At 51.2% G+C, this 20,661-nt stretch overlaps 1 protein-coding gene and 1 long non-coding RNA gene across 6 annotated transcripts in view; one reads left to right on the top strand and one right to left on the bottom strand.

The window, feature by feature from the left end:
• The window catches only part of VRK3 (VRK serine/threonine kinase 3), a 36,452-nt gene that overhangs the window by 5,145 nt on the left and 10,646 nt on the right, over positions 1 to 20,661 (top strand). For 3 of the 4 annotated variants that reach the window (XM_044931351.1, XM_006080064.3, XM_025270050.2), the window contains exons 3-10: positions 1,207 to 1,340; positions 2,817 to 2,966; positions 3,224 to 3,418; positions 12,401 to 12,465; positions 13,748 to 13,814; positions 15,368 to 15,452; positions 15,723 to 15,828; positions 18,167 to 18,259. In XM_044931351.1, coding sequence (XP_044787286.1) covers positions 1,208 to 1,340; positions 2,817 to 2,966; positions 3,224 to 3,418; positions 12,401 to 12,465; positions 13,748 to 13,814; positions 15,368 to 15,452; positions 15,723 to 15,828; positions 18,167 to 18,259 — 894 coding nt within the window. In that variant the 5' untranslated portion in view covers position 1,207. The remainder of the gene's footprint in view (positions 1 to 1,206; positions 1,341 to 2,816; positions 2,967 to 3,223; positions 3,419 to 12,400; positions 12,466 to 13,747; positions 13,815 to 15,367; positions 15,453 to 15,722; positions 15,829 to 18,166; positions 18,260 to 20,661) is intronic. The other variant, XM_006080065.3, reaches the window with a different exon arrangement.
• On the bottom strand, positions 6,166 to 11,870 carry LOC123330265. 2 transcript variants are annotated; one of them, XR_006546056.1, is made up of 3 exons: positions 11,730 to 11,870; positions 9,071 to 9,267; positions 6,166 to 6,277 (listed from the first exon to the last, which is right to left on the bottom strand). It is a non-coding gene; the product is annotated as an uncharacterized LOC123330265 (long non-coding RNA). The 2 variants fall into 2 exon arrangements; XR_006546055.1 differs by lacking the exon at positions 6,166 to 6,277 and adding an exon at positions 8,190 to 8,331 and having other exon boundaries at positions 8,586 to 9,267.

The following is a 20,661-nucleotide window of genomic DNA, read 5'->3' as shown; positions in this document are numbered from 1 at the left end:
TCCAATATGATCAGTATCCTTATAAGAGGAGGAGATTAGAACACAGACAGAGGGACAAGCATGCGAGGACACAGCGAGAAGGTGGCCATCAGCACGCCAAGGAGAGGGGCCTCCGAAGAAACCAAGCACTCATACCTCAATGTCAGGCTTCTGGCCTCCAAATGTGAGAAAATACATTCCTGTCGTTTAAACCATCTAGTCTGTGGGAGTGAGTTGTGGCTGCCCAAGCTAGTGAATATACCTGCTGTGTCCTCCTTTGTCACAAGCGCTGTGTGTGATTTTGGCTTTGATTTTTGTTTAAAGTATTAGGAAATACTCCAGAAATACACAAGGCTTAGAGTGTATCACAGTGAACATCCATTATCTGACTAAGTTAGTCAGGATGTGGTGGACTATGCTGCAGTAACGAATAAACCCTGAAATCCTGGTGGTTTGTAGAAGGAAAGTTTATTTGCCAATCACGGGCTTGCAGTGTGGACTGGGCAGCCGCCCTTCATCTCATGCCTCTGCCGCTTCAGGGCCATCCCTGCAGAGAAAGCCTGGCAGAGGAGGTACTGGGGCCCCTAACTACCTTGGCTGGAAAATGACTTCTGCTCACACCCCATTGGCCAGAACTAGTCATGTGGCCCCAGTCTCACTGTAAGGAACCCTGGGAATTGCAGGGGGAGTATGTGACTATCTGGTGAGCACTAACCGTCTCTCCCATCCCCATCACGTGGTTCAAGAGGTGAGCATCACGATTACAATTGAAGACCCTCCATGCTTCCATGATTGGAGCAGTTCTCCTGCCCAATTTTATTGACCTCAGGGCATTTGTGTACCTTTTGTGAGCTCTGTATTTTCACTCTGCGTTTGTTCTGCTTTGCACCTGCCCTGGGCCCTTAGGGAGAGACTGGACACGGGGCAGGAACTCATTTTAGAAGTGGCCATTTTGTGGGAATTCCCTGGTGGTCCAATTGTTATGATGCTGTGCTTCCACTGCAGGGAGCACAGGTTCGAGCCCCGGTTAGGGAACTAAGATCCAGCATGCCACAGGGTGTGGCCAGGAAAAAAAAAAGGCTACTTTCTGAGAGGGTGTTCCAGGTATGATAACTTTTCTTCCTTCTGCATTCTTGTCACCAAAAGGAACTCAGGTGACTACTCAACAGCAACAGATTAAGTTTTTCAGCTTCCTGTCCCCCCCCTCCCCACCATTCTGTTTCCTAGCATGATCTGTCCAGATTGTGGCCAAGGTATTGAAGCAACATTCAAATTCTGCCCCTACTGCGGAAAACCTTTGCCTGCAGAGAAGCATGAGGGGTCCCAGTCCTTTGTCAAACCGTTTACATCATCCTCCCAAGGTAAGAACCGGGCCTTTGTGCTTCTCCCTGGAGGAGGGGTGATGTGTGTGTGTGCGTGCATCTAGGAAGAGGCCACAGACGCCTTTACAGCCTGCCAGACCCCGCGTGGATACTAAAGCCCAGAGCTCAGGCTCTCTCTACTCAGTCTCTCTCTACTCAGTCATCTTTAGCAGACTCACGGCTCTAAACTTGACATTGACTCATTTCTGTCTCCGGCTTGACTCCTCCCCTGAAATCTATATCCATATAAATCAGACTGCCTGCTTGACATCTATTGGATGTCCCATACATGTCTCCACGTGCCTAGAACCAACCTTTTGATAGGCCTGCCGCCCTGTCTGCCCCTTCCAGAGACTTCCCCATCAAGGTAACAGCAACTCAGTTTGTCCAGTTTCTCCGACCTTAGAGTCATCCTCCAGTTCTCTTTCTCTCCCACCCCACAGCTGCAGCCCTCCAGCAGATCTCGTCAGCTCTCCCTTTAAAAATCACTGCGAATCAGACCACTTCCTCCCACCACCCTGGTCCATCTCACCCACCCCAGAATTGTCATAGAAGCTTTCTTCCCCCTGCTGTCCCTGCTTCTCCATCACCTGCGGTTCTCTTCAAGTGGCAGTCCAAAGGATCCTATAAAAACAAAGTCAGGGGACTTTGCTGCTGCTCCATTTCTTATCTCCAGAGGCTCTTCCCAACCCAGGGACCAAACCTGCGTCTCCTGCACTTCAGACAGTCTCCTGCATCACAGGCAGATTCTTTACTGACTGAGCCACCAAGGAAGCCCTAAATATATTATTTTACTCATTTATATTACTGTTCAGCTTTGAGCTCTGTAAGGATAGGAGTTTATCCTGGTTTGTAAGCTCTGTTGATTGTGGTTTGTAACCCTGTTGTTTGCACAGCACCCAGGACCATGCCTGGCACAGATTTGGGTGCGGAGAAATCTTATTGATAATGAAGGAACAAAAACTAGTTAGAATTGATTAGGCAGAATTTTAAAGAACCAAATAAAATCTATGATAATAAAAATAAATATTGGGACTTCCTGGTGGTCCAATGGCTAAGACTCTGTGTTCCCAACACAGGGGGCTTAGGTTCAATCCCTGGTCAGGGAACTAGATCCCACATCTTGCAACTAAGACCCAGCACAACCAAATAAATAACATCATGGCAATGAGAAACTCATAGTATTGTTTAAGCTGTGGACTAGACACAGCTTAAGGGAAAATAGTGAATTGGAAGATAGATCTGAAGAGATTATGTAAAGGAGACCACACAGTGCTCGAGGGTTTATAAGGGGTTCTGACCCATGAAGAAAAGAATAACTAAAAGGGAGAGTTTGCTTAGATTATTCAGGTGATAGAAGTTGGCTGTGAGGGTCAAAGGGAAAAGAGTGGTTGAATATGATCTCAGGGTTTCTGGTCTAATGGTTCCTGGAAAGGACCTTTGTAACTGCAGTCTGCATTTGGGCTGCCTCTCTAGGCTCAAGGAGAAAGACGAACACCAGTTCTGAAACATCTTCCAAGAAAGTGAAATGGTGCAGCTATGCTGCCTCCCCCTCCTTACCCCTCCCCTCAGAAGGCAAGAGTTCTGGATCTGAAGACACCTTGAGTACCAGTGGGAAACCCAAAGGTGAGAGTTTTACTCAACCTGGCCTGACTCTCGGTCGGGGGAGAGGAGGGTCATCTGCCAGTGGGGCATCATGCCTCTGCTCAGGCCTGCCTCCCCCTTGCTGGACCCTCCTCCCAGCATCCTCCCCCACCACCCTGCCTACAGGCTGCCCTTGCAGTCCATCTCTCCATGGCCGGAGCTGACCTCTCCCCTCCCTGCTCACAGCTCCCTGCCATCCCCATGGCTGCCTTTCCTTTATTCTGACCATCCTCCTGCAGGGCACCTGAGCAGATCCCCAGCTCCCTGTAGCAGCCCTCAGACGACCAGACAGAGCCCTCAGACCCTGAAGCGAAGCCGGATGACCGCCTCGCTGGAGGCTTTGCCAGTGGGAACGGTGCTGACAGACAAGAGTGGGCAGCACTGGAAGCTGAGATGCCTGCAGACCAGGGATGACCAGGGCATTCTCTATGAAGGTACGCTGTGTGCACAGGCGGGCAGGTGCTGGGCTGGGTGGGCCGTCTTGGAGCCCAGGCAGAGGGGAGAGAGCCCCTTTCTGAGAACAGAAATGAAAGTGTATCCCAGCAGCAGACTGGCCTCACGGCAGCTTTCTTGTAGATTTGGGGCTGCAGACGTAGTCGCCTACAGCGTAGGTGCCTGCAGCTACCGGGCAGGTAGAGTAAGCGCAGGAGGCGGGGAGTCAGGCGACTGGGAGTGGTGGGGACTGTGGCCAACCAGAGAGCTTGCGCCCTGTGTAGAGGCTGCTCCTGTCCTCACACGGGAGTGCAAGCCCAGTGCAGCCGGGAGATAAGGGCACTGATGACTGTTCTGTCCGCCCTGCAGAGATAGGATGGATGCATGCATGCTAAGTCGCTTCAGCTGTGTCTGACTTTTTACAACCCTATGGAATGTAGCCCACTGACCTCCTCTGTCCATGGGATTCTCCAGGCAAGAATACTGGAGTGGGTTGCCATGCCCTCCTCCAAAGGGTCTTCCTGACACAGGGATCGAACCTGCGTCTCTTATGTCTCCTGCCCTGACAGGCGGATTCTTTACCGCTAGCACCACCTGAGAAGCCCATCTCTGCCACCAGAGATAAGATAGACCCTGCCGCCGAACGTTGGTTGGAATCAGTGAATGAGGATATGAAGGGTTTATTGCTTGCATTATGAGATATGAGGTGGGGGGCAGGGAACAGCTCTACAAGAACAAGGAAAAGCACCCAGCACAGGTTTTTATTGTGGTTAAGCGGTAAGGCGGGGGTGAGGAGTCTACATGAGCCAGAGCTTCATTTGGTTTGAATCTCCACCATTAGCAAAAGAGGGAGCTCCAGGCTTTCTTATCAGCAGGAGGGGAAGAAGCAGGGCCAAGCTTAAAAACCGTCAGTAGGTAAACAAACCCCCATGGACAGAGGAGCCTGGTGCGCTGCAGTCCATTGGAGAAGGAAATGGCAACCCACTCCAGTGTTCTTGCCTGGAGAATCCCAGGGGGAGCCTGGTGGGCTGCCGTCTATGGGGTCGCACAGAGTCGGACACGACTGAAGCGACTTAGCAGCAGCAGCAGCAGCAGGTAAACAAAAAAATGCAGTCAGACACCTTGTTTCAATAAAGAAAAAAATAACTGCGCTGGAAATATTAGTCTTAATCAACCTGACATTTACCGTGTGCATACTCCAGACCCAGACCTTGTCTAAGTAAGAACTTTATGTGGTTTTGTGAGATTTTTTTTTTGCCTTTTTAAAAAACTGAGATAAAATTCATATAACTTAAAATTCACCATTTTAAAGTCTACAATTTAGTGGTTTTAGCAGATTCACGATGGTGTGCAACCATCACCTCCATCTCGTTCCAGAATATTTCTGTCACCCCGAAAGGAAACCCTGTACCTCTAACAGTCACTCTCATCCCCTGGCAGCCACTAATCTACTTTATGTCTCTATGGATTTGCCTGTTCTGGACAATTAGGGCAAATGAAGTGATACACTAGGTGGCCTTTTGTGTCTGACTTCTTCCCCTCAGCACGATATTTTCAAGGTCCATCCCACGCTGTCGCCTTTGTCAGAACTGCCTTCTGTTTTATGGCTGAATAAGATGTGTCTGTGTCACATCTGGCTCTATTTATCGGTTGGTTTTAACTGTGTCCGCTTTGGGCCGTGATGAATAATGCTGCTGTGAACATGTGTGTGTATAGGTTTTCACATGGACATATGTTTGCTTCATGTTAATCAGTTTAATTCTCACAACAGCCTCACGATGTCAGTATGGTCATCATCCCTGTTTTCTCGATGAGGAAAATGAAACCCAGAGGTGTTAATGACTAGCCCTGGCTCCAGAGAGCTTCCAAGTTGTCAGGAAAAGCCAGAAATGTGGATTCGGAGAGGAAACCTTGGACTTGGAAGTGCCAGGCAGACACTCGTGCAGGCAGTTCTGAGCTTCAGGTTGGTTGTCCTGCCGTGGAGCCTGGGCGTTGGAGACAGACCCAGGTAGAGCCGTGACTCGGCTCTGGTGCACCCATTGGGCCTGGGCAAGCAGCTGTCCCTCAGCGTCCCCGTTGGAAAGAGAGAGAGTGTCCTGCCCGCCTCCTGGGGCTGTTGACCCCAAAGCACGAGAAGGGACAGAGGCAGTGAGCTTGGAAAACTGTAAAGGGATCTTGTCAGGCAGAGGCAGCGTTAGGCGTGGAGGGACAGAGGCACGGGCGAGAGAGAGGGGAGCATGAAGGGACACTCGGGAGCTTGCACTCCCTGCCGGACACTGTTCTGGGCCACTTATTGCTCCTAGCCATGCTAGGGGGAGACACTCATGTTACCTCATCGTACCACTGGAGCAGAGAGAAGGGAAGCCACTCACCCAAGGTCACATGGCCTCAAAGAGGCAGAACTGGGACTTGAACCTAGGTGTTCTGGCTCCGTAAGCATTACACCACAAGACGGGGAGGGAGGGAGGGAAGAGGAGGGAATCTGAATGAGGAGGAGTGAGAAGAGGATAGAGGGAGTGTTGCCAAAATCTTGACTGCCCTCTGTCCATCGATGCTGAATAAAAAAAATTACAGAGACAGGGTTTGAAGGAAATAGAAGAATTAGCTTTATCACAGCAGGCAAGCACCTCAAGAACTGCGCTCCCCTCTCTGGTGAATAGGGAGAGGTTTTATATCCCGGTGAAGATCTTGCTTTTTTGTTTTTCTTTCTTTGCAAAGTTTCAAAATGACCGCAGCTGACATCAGGCAGCTCAGCAGCCGGGCGTGGTGTCCCTGAAGTTATCAGCCCGTGACCTTCTTTCTGAAATGCAGGCTGCTACAGAGAGTGTAGGGGGAGAGGGACGCCGGGTGCAGAGCGCGATCTGTGTGGGGTCAGAGAGTAATGAACCTCGAGAAGGACAAGCCCAGCCACAGGTGTCTGTTAGTGGTGCCGGCTCAACAGTAACCAAGATTGGCAGACTCGGCTGGAGGGAGAAGGATGGGGAGAGCCCCAGCGGGCGGGGAGGGAAGAGGGAGAAAGGCAGACAAGGCAGGAGGCATCTGAAGGCGGAAGCCACCCGTGCCCTCACACCAGCACCCCGCAGTGGAAAGTCAGGCTCTGGGCCGCGTGTCTTCACCTTCTGTGGCTCGGGTTGTTTGATGAAAAGAGCAAACCCCTTCCCAGCCTGCCAGTATCATCATTCTTCTGCAGATACCCACCTGGTGCCAGGCCCAGGTGCTGGCGTGGGCACAGTGGGGTGGGGGGCTGTGTGTGGATGTGCTTCAGGGCGGCGTTACCCCAGGACAGGTTGCCCTTGGCTTCAGCCAGTTTTCACCAGTCGGGAGGACGTAGTTGAAAACTGACAGTAATACAACAGCAGCAACCAGAATGGTGATTTGTATTACGGCAGCTGACACTCCCGGCCTCCTCTGGGTGCTCCCTGCTAAGTCCTTTATGTCTGTTAACTCACCAACTCGTCTTACTCCCGTAACAGCCCTGTGAGATGGCACTCTCTCTTCCTTTGTCAGACACTGAATTGTAACATCACCCTCCCTGGTCTCCCTGGCACAATTTGGGAGGACCAGTATAGAGGCTTCTACATCCATTTCTGCAGCTGCTCACTGCAGTGTGTGTGGAGAGCTGCTCCCTAGAAGCAGCTAGGATTCAAGTTCAGGCCCACCCTCCAGGTCTGTGCCCCTGTGGATGGAGATACACGCCTTGTAGTCCCTTCCTGTGGCCGCCATCACAAATCACCACAATCTTAATGGCTGAAGACAGCACACATTTATTCTCTTCTGGTTGTGGAGGTCCCAAGTCTGAAATCGGTCTCACGGGGCTAAAGTTAAGACACGGGCAGAGGGACTTCCCTGGTGGTCCAGGGGTTAAGACTCCAGGCTTCCATTGTACGGGGCATAGGTTCAGTCTCTGGTTGGGGAACTAAGATCCTGCATGCCTTGTGGCGTGGCCAAAAAAATAAAAAGATGTGGGCAGGGCTGGTCCTGCCAGAGGCTTCAGGGGAGAATCCATTTCCTTGCCTGTTCAGCTCCTGGAGGCTGCCTGCGTTCCTCAGCTTGTGGCCCCTTCATCCTCAAAGCGTAACATCACCCCAGCCTCTGCTTCTGCCATCACATCGCCCTCTCCTCCTCTGTGGTCAGATCTCCCCCTGCCTCCCTCTCAGGACCCTTGTGATTACACTGTGTGTGTGCGTGCTAAATCGCTTCAGTCGTGTCCGACTCTGAGACCCCATGGACTATAGCCCGCCAGGCTCTTCTGTCCATAGGATTCTCCAGGCAAGGATACTGGAGTGGGTTGCCATCTCCTCCTCCAGAGGATCTTCCCGACCCAGGGATTGGACCCATATCTCCTGCATTGGCCAGCAGGGTCTTTACCCACTAGTGCCACCTGGAAAGCCCTTGATTACACTGGGGCCCCTCTGGATCCCTTAATTTACTCATACCTGCAAAGTGTGTGGTTCTAGAACCTCCACTTGCAGCCCCTTAACACACCCGTGTGTTTCTCCCAGTAGCATCCCTGAGCCTCTTCCTGGTCCTCAGTTTCAGCTGCTCTGTGGGGAATGGTTGCCTCTCTTTTCCATGGGTTCCCCCACGGGCCCTTAGAGCTCGTTTTAAGTATGCCGTTTACCCTCTTATAAATTAGGCCAGGGTTTCTAAGCCTCAGCACCCTTGGCGTTCACTGTGGGGACTGTCCTGTGCACAATAGGGTGTCTAGCAGCATCCTCAGCCTTTACCCACCAGCTGCCAGGAGCAGTAGTCCCCTGTCCTCCTCATGACAACTGGAACTGTCCCCAGACATTGACAGATGCCCCCTGGGGGGCAGAACCGCCCACCGTTGAGAACCACTGAGTCAGGCTGTCCCAGAGTACCTTGCAAAGACGGAGAGACCGTCGGCTAGTAATCCTCAGATGGAATCACTGTTCTTTAAAAAAAAACAACACACATTAGTTTATTTACTTGGGCTTCTCTAGTGGCTCAGTTAGTAAAGAATCTGCCTGCAATGCAGGAGACATGGGTTTAATCCCTGGGTCGGGCAGATCCCCTGGAGAAGGGAATGGCTGCCCACTCCGGTATTCTTGCCTGGTGAACTCCATGGACAAAGGAGCCTGGCAGGCTACAGTCCATGGGGTAGCAAAGAGTCGGACACAACTGAGCAACTTTTACTCACTCACTTACTTGGCTGCGTCAGGTCTTAGTCGTGGCACATGGGCTTAGTTGCCCCACGGCATGTGGAATCCTGGTTCCCCATCCAGAGATCGAACCCACGTCCCCTGCATTGGAAGGTGGATTCCCAACCCAGCTCACCTGCAAAATGGAGAGCTTTAATATTGACCTCACAGGGTTGTCGTTGGAGAGTTGAACAAGAAGAACGATGTGGACAGCAAGCAGCATATGAGTGCTGCCTGTTGTCACTCTGGTTTGTTTTTTTGTTTTAGTTTTGGGGGGGTGGGATTGGGGATTTTGGCCACGCTGAGAGGCTTGTAAGATCTTAGTTCCGCAACCAGGGATTGAACCCAGGCCCTCACAGTGGAAGTACCGAGTCCTAGCCACTGGACCACCAGGGAATTCTCAGGTATTGTGGTTATGATGGATGCCAGCATGGCATTCTTGCTCCAAGTTCAAGGTCACCTGTCTCTTGGCGATCGGAGGCTGCCACCTACCTGCCTGCCACACTCTTGTTTTCCTTTGGCACATGTAGGGACCTTCCATACATCCATCAGGGGTCTCCCAGGTCACAGCATCTGGAGCTCCAGGGGTTTACATCCAGGCTCTCCAGGGGCCTCGGCCACGTCCACTGCCCTTCCTGGGTCTCTGCTGGCTCCTTTCTGTGATGGGAATTTCCCAGCTGACTCTCCAGCTGTTGGCGGGAGGGATGGTTAGAAGAGTGGAGGAGAAAAGCCCTTTATAATCTGCAGAGAAATGCAGGGAAATTGTATTTAAATTGCCAGCTGTCCTACCTGCTTCTGAGTGTCGGGCACGTAGGATAACGCTTTCATCGAGTGGTTGATTGAGTGGTACTTACCCTCAGACCTCGAGGTGACTCTGTGAGACAGATCCTGCTATTATGCCTACGAGGTGCCCCGGCCATTTCCTGGTTGCCCCTCGAAGATTCCCCCAGCCCCCTCCTCACAGGTGAGGAGGACCCCCTTTCCCCTGAGATCCAGCACCTTCCTAAGTTTGCCTCCTAAAGGCCGAGCTCATGTCACCTTCGGCCTTGACTCAGTAAGCCCTGGTTCCCGCCCTGCTCCAGCCGGAGCTTCCTGTGGGCAAGCGTGGCTTCTCAGTCACTTTACCACCTCCTTGCCCTTTATCTCAGTGTCTTAGACGACCGCAGCCTGGGTGGTTAGGAAGGGTGGGGAAGACGAGATAAAAGGATGACGCAGAGGGCCGCTGGGACCCTGGGCGATAGTTCAGTTCACAAACTCCAGAATGAGCTGTGTCTCGGCCAAGGCCGCTCTGCCACTTACCAGCTGTGGGCCCTCAGCTGATTAGATTAAAAGCTGCCACATATTGAGTGCTCCCGGTGTGCCCAGAGTGGTGCCGGGCTCTGAGGCTGGGAAGAGGGTCATTGAGTGGCTCATATGAAGGGTGAAGCTGGGACTTCCTTGGTGGTCCAGTGGCTAAGACTCCCAATGCAGGGGGCCCGGGTTCCATCCCTGGTCAGAGAACTAGATTCCACATGCTGCAGCTAAGAGCTGGCGCAGCCAAATAAATAAACATTTTTTTTAAAAAAAGGTGACACTGAGGGATTCCCGGGCGGCCCAGTGGTTAGGACTCTGCACTCTCACTGCTGAGGGCCCAGGTTCAGTCCCTGGTCGGGGAACTAAGATCTCACAAGCCATGCAGCACAGCCAGGAAGAAAAAAAAGCTGGCTGCGATTCCTGCTCAGTGGCACCACTGTTGTTCCTGCCCTCTGAACCGTTGCATGCACTCTCCAGGGTGAGCTTCATCACTCCTGCTTTACTGACGTGGAGCAGAGAGGCCCGGGGGGTGAGCCTGGGTGACACCAAGTCACACAGAGCTGACGGAGGGCCTGGGCTTGAGCCCAGATCTGCCTGGCACAGAGCCTCCCGTGTCACGTGACCTCTCTAAGCTTCAGCGCTCTGCTCTCATCCGTGAAGTGGGAACACGGAACAGTTCTCAGAGCTTTCTGAGATACTCTTCCCAGGTTGTAATCCTCAAATTTGGCTTGGATAAGATTTTTCCGTTTCTTTTCTTAAAAAAAAGAATGAGAACTTCCCCAGCGGTCCACTGGTTAAAACTGCGCTTCCAATGGATGGGACGTGGGTTCTATCCCTGGCACTAAGATCACACATGCCGCAGAGCAGCGGAGCCTGCATACTAAAACTAAGACCCAATGCAGCCTATATATATATTTAATATAGCTAACGACAACCACCATAATTTTATGGTAGTAGAAAGATTCTTGTTTGATCCCTGGGCCAGAAAGATCCCCTGGAGGAGGAAATGGCAACCCACTCCAGTATCCTTGCCTAAAAAACCCCATGGACAGAGGAGCCTGGCGGGCCACAGTCCATGGGGTTGTAGACGAGTCAGAGGCGACTGAGCACACAGACCTTCCCTGGGCTGTCACGAGCCGTAAAGGAAACAATGTGTGCAAAGTGCACACCTGGCACAGGACAGGAGCCTTTGCAGGGTCTGTAATTAAGCAGAAAGGGCCGAGCTCCAGGAATGTTTACGAGGAAGTGCCCCGGGGGAGATTGACACCTAAAGATGGGAAGGGAAGGAAGTGGTGAGGCAGTGGGAGAAACGGGTCGGGGGGGCCTCAGCTGGAGCTCTGGGCTTTGGAGCAGAAGTGGTTCTTCAGTATGGTTCTGTGCTAGGCCACCACCACTGGGCCTTCCTATTCCCCTCCCCCCCTACCCCCACTCGCCATCAGCCTTTGCATACGGCCGTTCTGGCGCTTGGAGCTCAGGGGATCCCTGAGGGGCTGAAGGCTGCTGCAGGGGCCCTCCCCCAAGGGGAGGGAGCTTATGTACTGGTCAAAGACAGGAATAATGAATAGTATCCCCTGACCTGAGAAGGAATCTTGAGATTTAAAAAAGAGAAAAACGAAGTGGAGGGACTTTCCTATTGGTCCAGTGGTTAAGATAGCCACCTTCCAATGCAGGGGATGTGGGTTCGATCTCTGGTCTGGGAACTAAGATCCCACGTGCCTCGGGGCAGCTAAGCCTGCATCTTCCGAGCCCACACGCCACAACTAGAGAGTGTGAGTGTGGCAACTGAGACCCAGCACTGCCAAAAAAAAAAAACAAGGAACATAAAGTACAGTTATGAAGATTATCATGGGTAACTTACATATGGATAGGATTCAGTGGTCAGCAATCCGGAAGCATTTGCAACTGCGCTGTGTTTTGCCAGAGGGGTGCAAAGGGATTTAAAGGGGACGAAGCTAAAGATAGAATCCAGCTACTGAGGGAGAAGCACGTCTAGGCCAACAGGAACCAGGGGGTTCCTTCCCCTGGGATCTCATGACCATTATTCCTCATGAACCATTAACCATCTGTATCAGCAGAAGGCGTTCTTCCAGTTTTCAGAGGAAGGCAAGAGTTAATGAGTAACGCAACTGGTTTGGGTACACTCCTCATAAGCAAAAGCTCAGTGGCTAAGAAAGGGGAGGGGGCAGAAGAGTGGGCCTAAGATGACCCTGACAAGACGGAGTCAGTGTGGTTCAGCCGCACACCCGTATATGCAGACACATGCATACAGCGGCTGAGTCAGGGGCTTCAGGACCACCCTCCAGGCTCAGTGATTCACTAGGGGAACCCACAAGTGTGCACAGCTGTGTATTAGAGAAAGCGGTAGAAAGAAAGAAGCTGTTTGAAAATGAGAAGGTTCAGGTCTTGAAAGTTAAGAATGCACTTGACCCCACGGGAACTTGTTAACCACAACTGCTGCTCGTTACTTGGAGGACAGTGACCCTCATCTTCCCTGCACATGATAACCTCGCTCATTTTGTCCGTCCACAGCTGAGTCTGACTCCACCACTGGCAGCGAGTCAAGTCCCCAGAAACAAAGATTCTCACTTAAACTAGTGAGTGGGCCCAGGTGGGGTGGGCAGCCCTGAGGGGAGGGCAGGGCAGGGGAGGGGAGGGGAGGGGAGGGGAGGGGAGGGCTGGGCTGGGCTGGGTGGGCCAAAGAGCACAGCCTTGGCCAGCAGGGAGCAGTGGGGCCTTGGGCGGGGCACACCTTCCTCTGGCCTCGGGCTCTCCGACACGGGGCCCCTCCAGAGGCTGCAGTCAGGTCCATCCCTGAGACCTGACTCGGATGTTTTCTGGCCCTGTGATCTGCACAAGCACCCAAAAACTGGGACAGCTAGTTCAGATGCCCTCCCTTGGATCTAGATGGAGGCCCTGTGAGTGATTTGGAGTGAGGGCTCCGGAGCCAGACTTGCCAGATGAGTAATAGCACCTACTTGCTGAGAGCTTGTTCTGTGCCCAACCCGAGTTCATAATCAAACCTTTAGGATAGTCACCATATTCCCCCATTTAACAGATGAGAAAATAAAATCTTGGTCACTTGCCCAGGGGCACCAGTGGGCAAGTTGCTTTGTTTACTGCTGTATCACCAATACCCAAAAGAATACTAGGCACATAATAGGTACTTTATAGAAAGAATGAATGAATGTCAGAGCTGGGATTTGAATCCAGCTCTCTTTGATGCTGTGCTCTTAAGAACCCAGCTTTACTAATTGTATTTAATTAAAGTATTTGGGTTGACTGCTTGGGAAAAGTGACCCAATGTTAATAATGGCTTACACAAAAATAATATTTTATTGCTCTTTCACTTAAAAGTCTGGGGCAGTGGCCCAGGGCTGACATGGTGGTTCCATAAACAAGGGGTTAATTTCCTTCTCTCTTGTTGCTCCAAGACCTTCAACCTATAATCATCTCATGGGCTGAAATGGCTGCTCCAGCTCCTGCCATCTCATCTGCATTCCAGCCAACTGGAACAGGAGAAGAGACGGGAGAGCCTGCCTTAGCCCTTTAAGAGCATAACCTGAAAGTTGCCCATCTCTCTTCTGCTCACATCCCCATTGGCCAGAACTTGATCGTGTGGCCATTCCTCACTGCAAGGGACACTGGAAAAATGTAGTGTTTAGCTGAAGGGCCTGTATCTAGGGGAAAACTTGTGGATCCTGTCGTAAAAGAAAAGGAACCTAAGCAGTAACTCAAAGTCTCTGATATGTGGTCACATGAAGCAACCTAGGGTGTTGCTGGCATTACCCTGGGATGACCCACGGCCAGTGATGATCTGGGAGCCCTTGCCTATGAGATTCCAGTGTGACAGCCTTTTCCCCTCCCCTCCCCCACTAGGATGCCAAGGATGGGCGCTTGTTCAACGAACAGAACTTCTTCCAGCGGGCTGCCAAGCCTTTGCAAGGTATTCCTCAGGGGAGTGGGCAAGTGGGGTGAGTTTGGAGGTACCAGCTTGATCAGAACAACTGGCTTCTCCCTGAAGGTGTGGGAAGGGTGGCGATGAAATTCAAGGCCCAGGTTTGCTCCCATCACCCCTCGGGCCTCAGAGGACAGACAACAGACATGGCCTGAGGCTGGCTCATTGTCCCAGCTCTTGAGAGCCGAGTATTACATTTTCAGAAATACTGTAAGCCAGTTATTAAAACACAGCCATCATAAACTAACAGTACCAGAGACTTCCCTGGTGGTCCAGAGGTTAAGACTGCACTCCCAGTGGACGGGGCCCAGGTTCAGTCCCTGGTCAGGAAGCTAGATCCCGCAGGCCACATCTAAGAGTTTGAATGCTGCACTTCAACTCGGAATTCCCATGCCGCAACTAAGATCTGGCGCAGCCAAATAAATAATTAATTATATCAATTTACAATCAGGTTAAGAACAAGAGTGGGCTTCACTGGTGACTCAGTGGTAAAGAATCCGCCTGCCAATGCAGGAGACACAGGTTTGATCCCTGACCCAGGAGGATCCCACATGCTGCAGAGCATCTAAGCCCATGCACCGCCACTGCTGAGCCTGTGCTCTACAGCCCGGGAACCGCAGCTACTGAAGCCCGCACCGTAGAGCCTGTGCTCCACATCAAACAGTAGCCCCAGCTCACCATAGCTAGAGCAAAGACTTCACAGCAACCAAGATCCCACACAGCCAGAAATAAAATGTAAAAGAGAGGAGCAAGGGTAATAAACACTCAAAGTTGATCACTTCCTTATTATTTGTCTACATTTTCCATTACCTGTCATCTATAATCTGTGCTTTTTTTTTTTTTTTTGGCCAGACTGTGTGGCATATGGGATCTTAGTTTCCTGACCAGGAATTGAACTGGACCCTGGCAGTGAATGCACGGAGCCCTAACCACTGGGAAACCAGGGAAGTCCCTATTATCTATCCCTTGAAGTTGCTTCCATTCACTGTATCCGTGTGATGGAAATACCATATAAGGCCATGCTACTGCCTCTCACCCCAACTCTCTATCTTCGGTGATACCACATTGGTAGCTTGTAATTGGCTGTACTGGGAAGCATTTACACCAAGGAAGTCTGCAAACACAAATCAGGGCCATTTTTTTTCCTGAACAACCAGTTATTAAACTTTCATCAGTACACTGCTCCATGTCTGCCATCCAGCTGCGATCCTGAAAGGTGGTCAGACATCTAGCGACACAGTGACCAGTGTAGACTTCTCCCGATCTCATCAGCTCTGCGTGAGAATTCATGGGTTACACGGTCACTCTACCCCTTCCACTCTCCAGATTTGTCAGTGCTTTCTCAAAACCACCTTCACACCCCCCGTCATTGTCCCCCTAGCCCTCACCCACCCACAGAAGCAATGTCTCCAAGCAGGAAGGAGACCCAGGGTCTGGCCGGGACTCAGGTGTGTTCTGCTTCAAGTCTCAGAATGGGCTGTGGTCCGCTGTGGGTGTGGGGCCAGGTGGGCCCTGACCTCTCAGGCCCCTGCCTCCCTCAGTGAACAAGTGGAAGAAGCTGTACTCAATCCCCCAGCTGGCCATCCCCACCTGCATCGGTTTCGGCGTTCACCAGGACAAGTACAGGTGAGTCACTTCACCTGGCACTCGTTTGCTGGCTGCTTCCTGTCTCTCTGTCTCATGACCAGGCGTGGCTGGGACCCTAGAGCCACTGGCCAGTTAGTCGCTTCCTTCCTCCCCCAGCTTTGAGCCAGACCGATCCCCCACCCATCCAACCCTTCATCTCACCCTGGACTAGGACCTGGGAGTCCCCAGCCACAGTCCCTCCTTGGTGAACGATACTCTGTCCCCACCCCAGTCCTCTCTCCCACCTCCTGGGACGCCCATGTCTTCCAGGTTCTTGGTGTTTCCCACCCTGGGGAGGAGCCTTCAGTCGATCCTGGATAACTTCCCAAAGCACGTGATGTCGGTGAGGTCTGTGTTCCAGATGGCCTGCCGGCTGGTAGGTACTGGAGGGTCTCAGGCTCCTATCCAGGGCATGCTGCCCCAGGTCCTAGTTTATCAGTCTGTTTGCTCTTTGACACATTCAGCCCGCATCGCCCTCCGCTGGGCACTGGGGCAAGCAGGGTGACTGGCACAGCTGAACCCCAGACCATTAGAACCAGAGCGATAAGTATTGCCATGAGGGATGTTCAGGAGGCTGTGGGAGTTGGAGGAAGGGTCCCAGCCTAAATTGAGGGGTTTGGTTGTGCTTCCTGGTAGAGTTTATTTCTAAGCCAAGGGTGGGGAATAACAAGGTGCTGGGTAGAGTGGGAGTGGAAATGCATGGGGAGAGCATTCCAGCCCAAGGAAGTAGCTTAGGCAAAGCCTCGTGTTGGGGAGAGCGCACAGGACATCTGTCATTCGTTCCTTCCTCCATCCATCCTCCCATGAAATATTTATGCTGTCCCTGCTGAGTGTCAGACACCATCCCAAGGCCTAGGAGTGCAGTGCGGGCTGCACAGACATGGTTTCTGTGTTTGCTGGGACAGGCTGAGTTTAAGCCACAGTTGCACCAATAGTGAAAAGTGCTCTGGATAGAAGTGTCCCCATGCTGTGACGGAGAAGAGGACCTAACTTAAACTGCTGGAGGGGGGACTTCCCTGGTGGTCCAGTGGCTAAGGCTCCTCCCTCCCAACGCAGGGGGTCCCCCCAGGTTCAATCTCTGCTCCAGGAACTAGATCCCACATATTGCAAGTAAGAGTTTGCATGCCGCAACTAAAGACCCCGCATGCGACAACGAAGATCCCATTTGCCACACGTGAGACCCGGAACAGCCAAATACACACATAGTGACTTCCCTGGTAGCACAGTGGCTAAGAATCCGTCTGCCAGTGCAGGGGACATGACTTCGATCCTGGTCCGGGAAGATCCCAGATGCCATGCAGGGCAGCTAAGCCCATGCACCGCAGCTACTGAGCCCGCGCTTTAGAGCCTGTGCTCTGCAACAAGAGAAGCTACTGCAGTGAGAAGCTTGGACACTGCAGCAAGGAGTAGCCCTCGGCTGCCACAAGTAGAGAAAGCCCTCACACAGTGGTAAAGACCCAGGGCAGCCAAAGATAAATAAAAATAAATGAGAAATATAAATAAACAGCTGGCGGGATGGGTCCCAAAGGTATGACACACAGCGTTTGCTGTGTGATGTGTCGAGGGTGAAAGGCAGGAGCTGCGGTTGGTGTGGAGGCTCAGCAGTGACCAGAGGACCCAGGGCCTTGAACACCAAGCTGAGGGGCGGGGACCCCTGTCCCGAGGGCACCGGGAACCCACGTGGGGACTAAGGACAGGGGAGGGGCAGCGTCAGCTCGGTGTAGAAGGACCCCGTGGGCCACGTGGGGATGGCTGGGGAGGGTGCGGTGGAGGCTGAGTGAAGCAGGCACAAGAGAGGACCAGGCCTGAGGAGGAGCTGGGCTGTGGGGACGGAGTGTCTGTGGAAGCAGCAGAATGGGGTGGGCAGTTAAGCCTTGGAGTCAAGGGGGTTGCAGTCAAGATATGGCGAGCACCTGGGGGTTCAATATATGCAATCAGAGCTCAGTGGAAAAGTGAGGGCTAGAAATAAAAATACAAAGTGCTCAGCTAAATGTATTTCTGCTTCTTTGAACAAATGAGAAAACCTCTTTGGTATATATGAGTGTGGGTTTGTTTTTTTTTTTTTGCAAGGGTCAATAAGTAACCAATAAGTAACCAACTGTTTCCCCTCTGGAGATTTTGATCAACTAAGAAATAATGGGTTGGTCAAAAAGTTAATTCGGGTTTTCCTGTACCAGCTTGAGGACAAACAAACTTTTGGCCAACCCAATAGATACAAGAGATTGATGGGAAATGAAATATCAGCTTTAATACTGAATTTTTCAAAACCCTAATGTCTTCTAAGACATTCTTAGATGTGCTGTCACGGCGGGCATCCAAATGCTTCACTCAGAATTAGGCTCAATCCACCACCGGGGCTTCCCAGGTGGCTCAGTGGGTATAGAGTCCGCCTGCCAATGCAGGAGACTCAGGAGACACGGGTTCGATCTCTGGTTGGGAAGATCCCTTGGAGGAGGGCATGGCAGCCCACTCTAGTATTCTTACCTGGAGAATCTCATGGACAGAGGAGGCTACAGTCCATGGGGTGGAAAAGAGTTGGAAATGACTGAAGCAACTGAGCGCACACACAGGCAATCTACCAGTGTTACCAACCCCCTGACAAGCAGGACCTCGTGACCCCAGGCCCAACAGTGGGGTTTCCTTCCAGGGCTTCGCATCGGAGCCTCTTTGTGTTGTTAGCACTTCTCACAGAAACACTTGCTTTCCTCCCCTAGCTGGATGCCCTGGAGTTCCTCCATGAGAATGAGTACGTTCATGGCAACGTGACAGCTGAGAATATCTTTGTGAATCCAGAGAACCTGTGCCAGGTAACTGCCAGATCCGCGCCCTCCCTGGGGGCTCTCTGGGCTCCTGGGCTCGCCTGTCTTAAAACCTGCATTTATTTCACAACGCTTATTGCAAAGAATTGCTATCCATCATGTATAAAGTGCTTCTTCGAGTAAATGAGAAGAGAGAAGCCACTTAGTAGAAAAATGGACAAAGGATAGGAAAAGCAGTTCATAGAAAAAGGAATCCACAAGTCAGTTAAATGTATGAAAAAATGCTCAACCTCCCGCAATTATTATTAGATTCTAGTAATCATGGAAATTAAACTTAAAATAACTACTACTTTTTACCTTTCGGGTGGACAAAATTAAAAGAAAAATAATATCTCTTGCTGATAAGTATGTGAGGAAACAGGAATTCTTATTGGAAGTGTACTTGGGCAAACTTTTTGGAAGGTAATTTCTTATAGCAGTCAAAATTTTAAATGTATATGGATTTTCAATTTGCTTTTTGTAGGATTCACATTTATTGGTTCAAATACAGCACCTAACATTTGCTAAACATGCATTTCATACTAATTGGTCACCATTTCCACAGGCAGTCAGTGCACAGAAGAGGGCCCCTCCCCTGCCAGTTGTCGGGGTGGGAGGTAGCAGCGGGCCTGGGTAGCAGAGCCCACCAACTGTCATTTGGTTGCGCAAGATTGATGGAGCTAACTGCATAGGTTTTTTGACCTACCGGTTCCTCTGTGAGGAATTTATCCATTCCATATATTGAAAGATATATTACAGGGACTTCCCTGGTAGTCCAGTGGTTAAGAATCCGCCTTCCGATGCAGGGGACACAGGTTCAGTCCCTGGCAGGGAGCAGAGATCGCACATGCCTCAGGACAACTGAGCCCATGCACTACAACAAGAGAGAAGCCCCAAACCAAAGGCCCTCACACCGCGATGAGGGTACCGAGTGCCGCAACTGAGGCCTGATGCAGCCAAAAATAAGAGGAAAGAAAGATACACGTACAAAGTGTTCCTGACAACACTGATTCTGACAGTAAAATGGGAAAACCTCAATATATACTCCTGATAGCGTACTGATTGGTATTTACAGTAAATCATAATTACTCTTTCTAATGATAGAAACCAAATGTAACATGCCTTAAGCAAAAAAAAAAAAGGTGGGGGGGAGGGTTAGTTTAAAAACAGGGAGGTACAAGTTATTGCTTCTTGGAGTGAAAAAATCCAGGACTTCACTGGCTTCAGGCGTGGCTGACTCTAAAAATTCAGAGCCTGTCATTAGGAAACTGGATCTTCGTCTCTGGGCTCTTCTCGTGTTTGCATTGCTCATTATCAGGCAGTCCCTCTTTGCTATGATGACAAAATAACCACCAGCAAATGAGGCCTAAGTCCCCTCCATTTAGCCACCCCAGTGGACATGGATTGGGTGAGCCCCACCTCAATCACTTGCACTGAGTTGGAGAGGGGTGGTCTCAGAGAAAAATCCTAGAACCATATTAGGCAAAGCTAGGACTTCTCTGTTAGTCCAGTGGTTAAGACTCTGAGCCTCCAATACAGGGGTCATGGGTTTGATCCCTGGTCAGAGGACTAAGATCCCACATAGCAGGAGGCCAAAAAGAAAAACAAGAAACAGAACCAACAGAATGAGTATGTGTGTGTGTGTGCTGCTGCTGCTAAGTTGCTTCAGTCGTGTCCGACTCTGTGCGACCCCATAGACGGTGGCCCACCAGGCTCCCCCGTCCCTGGGATTCTCCAGGCAAGAACACCGGAGTGGGTTGCCATTTCCTTCTCCAGTGCATAAAAGGGAAAAGTGAAAGTGAAGTCGCTCAGTCGTGTTCGACTGTTCGCGACCCCATGGTCTGCAGCCTACCAGGCTCCTCCACCCATGGGATTTTCCAGGCAAGAGTACTGGAGTGGGGTGCCATTGCCTTCTCCAGTGTGTGTGTGTGTGTATACATAAACATATATATGTATCTATGTATATATACAGAGAGAGAGAGAGACTATAAGAATTTGACTCAAATTCAAAAAGCTCAGAGTCCCTAGATCTGCAGCTGGCAAGCTGGAGAACAGGAGAGCTAATGGTGTGCTTCTGGTCAGAGTCCAAAGGCCCGAAGAAACCTGTGTGAGTTCCAGTCTGAAAGGTGGCAGACTCGAGACCTGAGAAGAGTTGGTATTTCTGTTCAAACCTTAAGGCAGGAAAATGCTGATGTTCAGCTCAAGTGGACAGGCAAGGGGCATTCCCTTTCACTTAAGCCTTTGCGTCCTGTTCTTCAATTGATGAGATGAGGCCCACACACTAGAGAGGGCAGTCTACCATCCACTCCAGTCACACCCTCACAGACATACCCAGATTAACCTTTGGCGACTCGTCTAGGCACCGTGTGGCCCAGTCAGGTTGACGCACAAAAGTAACCATCACAAACTGA

This window comes from Bubalus bubalis, chromosome 18, assembly GCF_019923935.1.
Source record: "Bubalus bubalis isolate 160015118507 breed Murrah chromosome 18, NDDB_SH_1, whole genome shotgun sequence".
Taxonomy (NCBI): Eukaryota; Metazoa; Chordata; class Mammalia; order Artiodactyla; family Bovidae; genus Bubalus; species Bubalus bubalis.
This window is presented reverse-complemented; position numbering and strand designations above follow the sequence as displayed.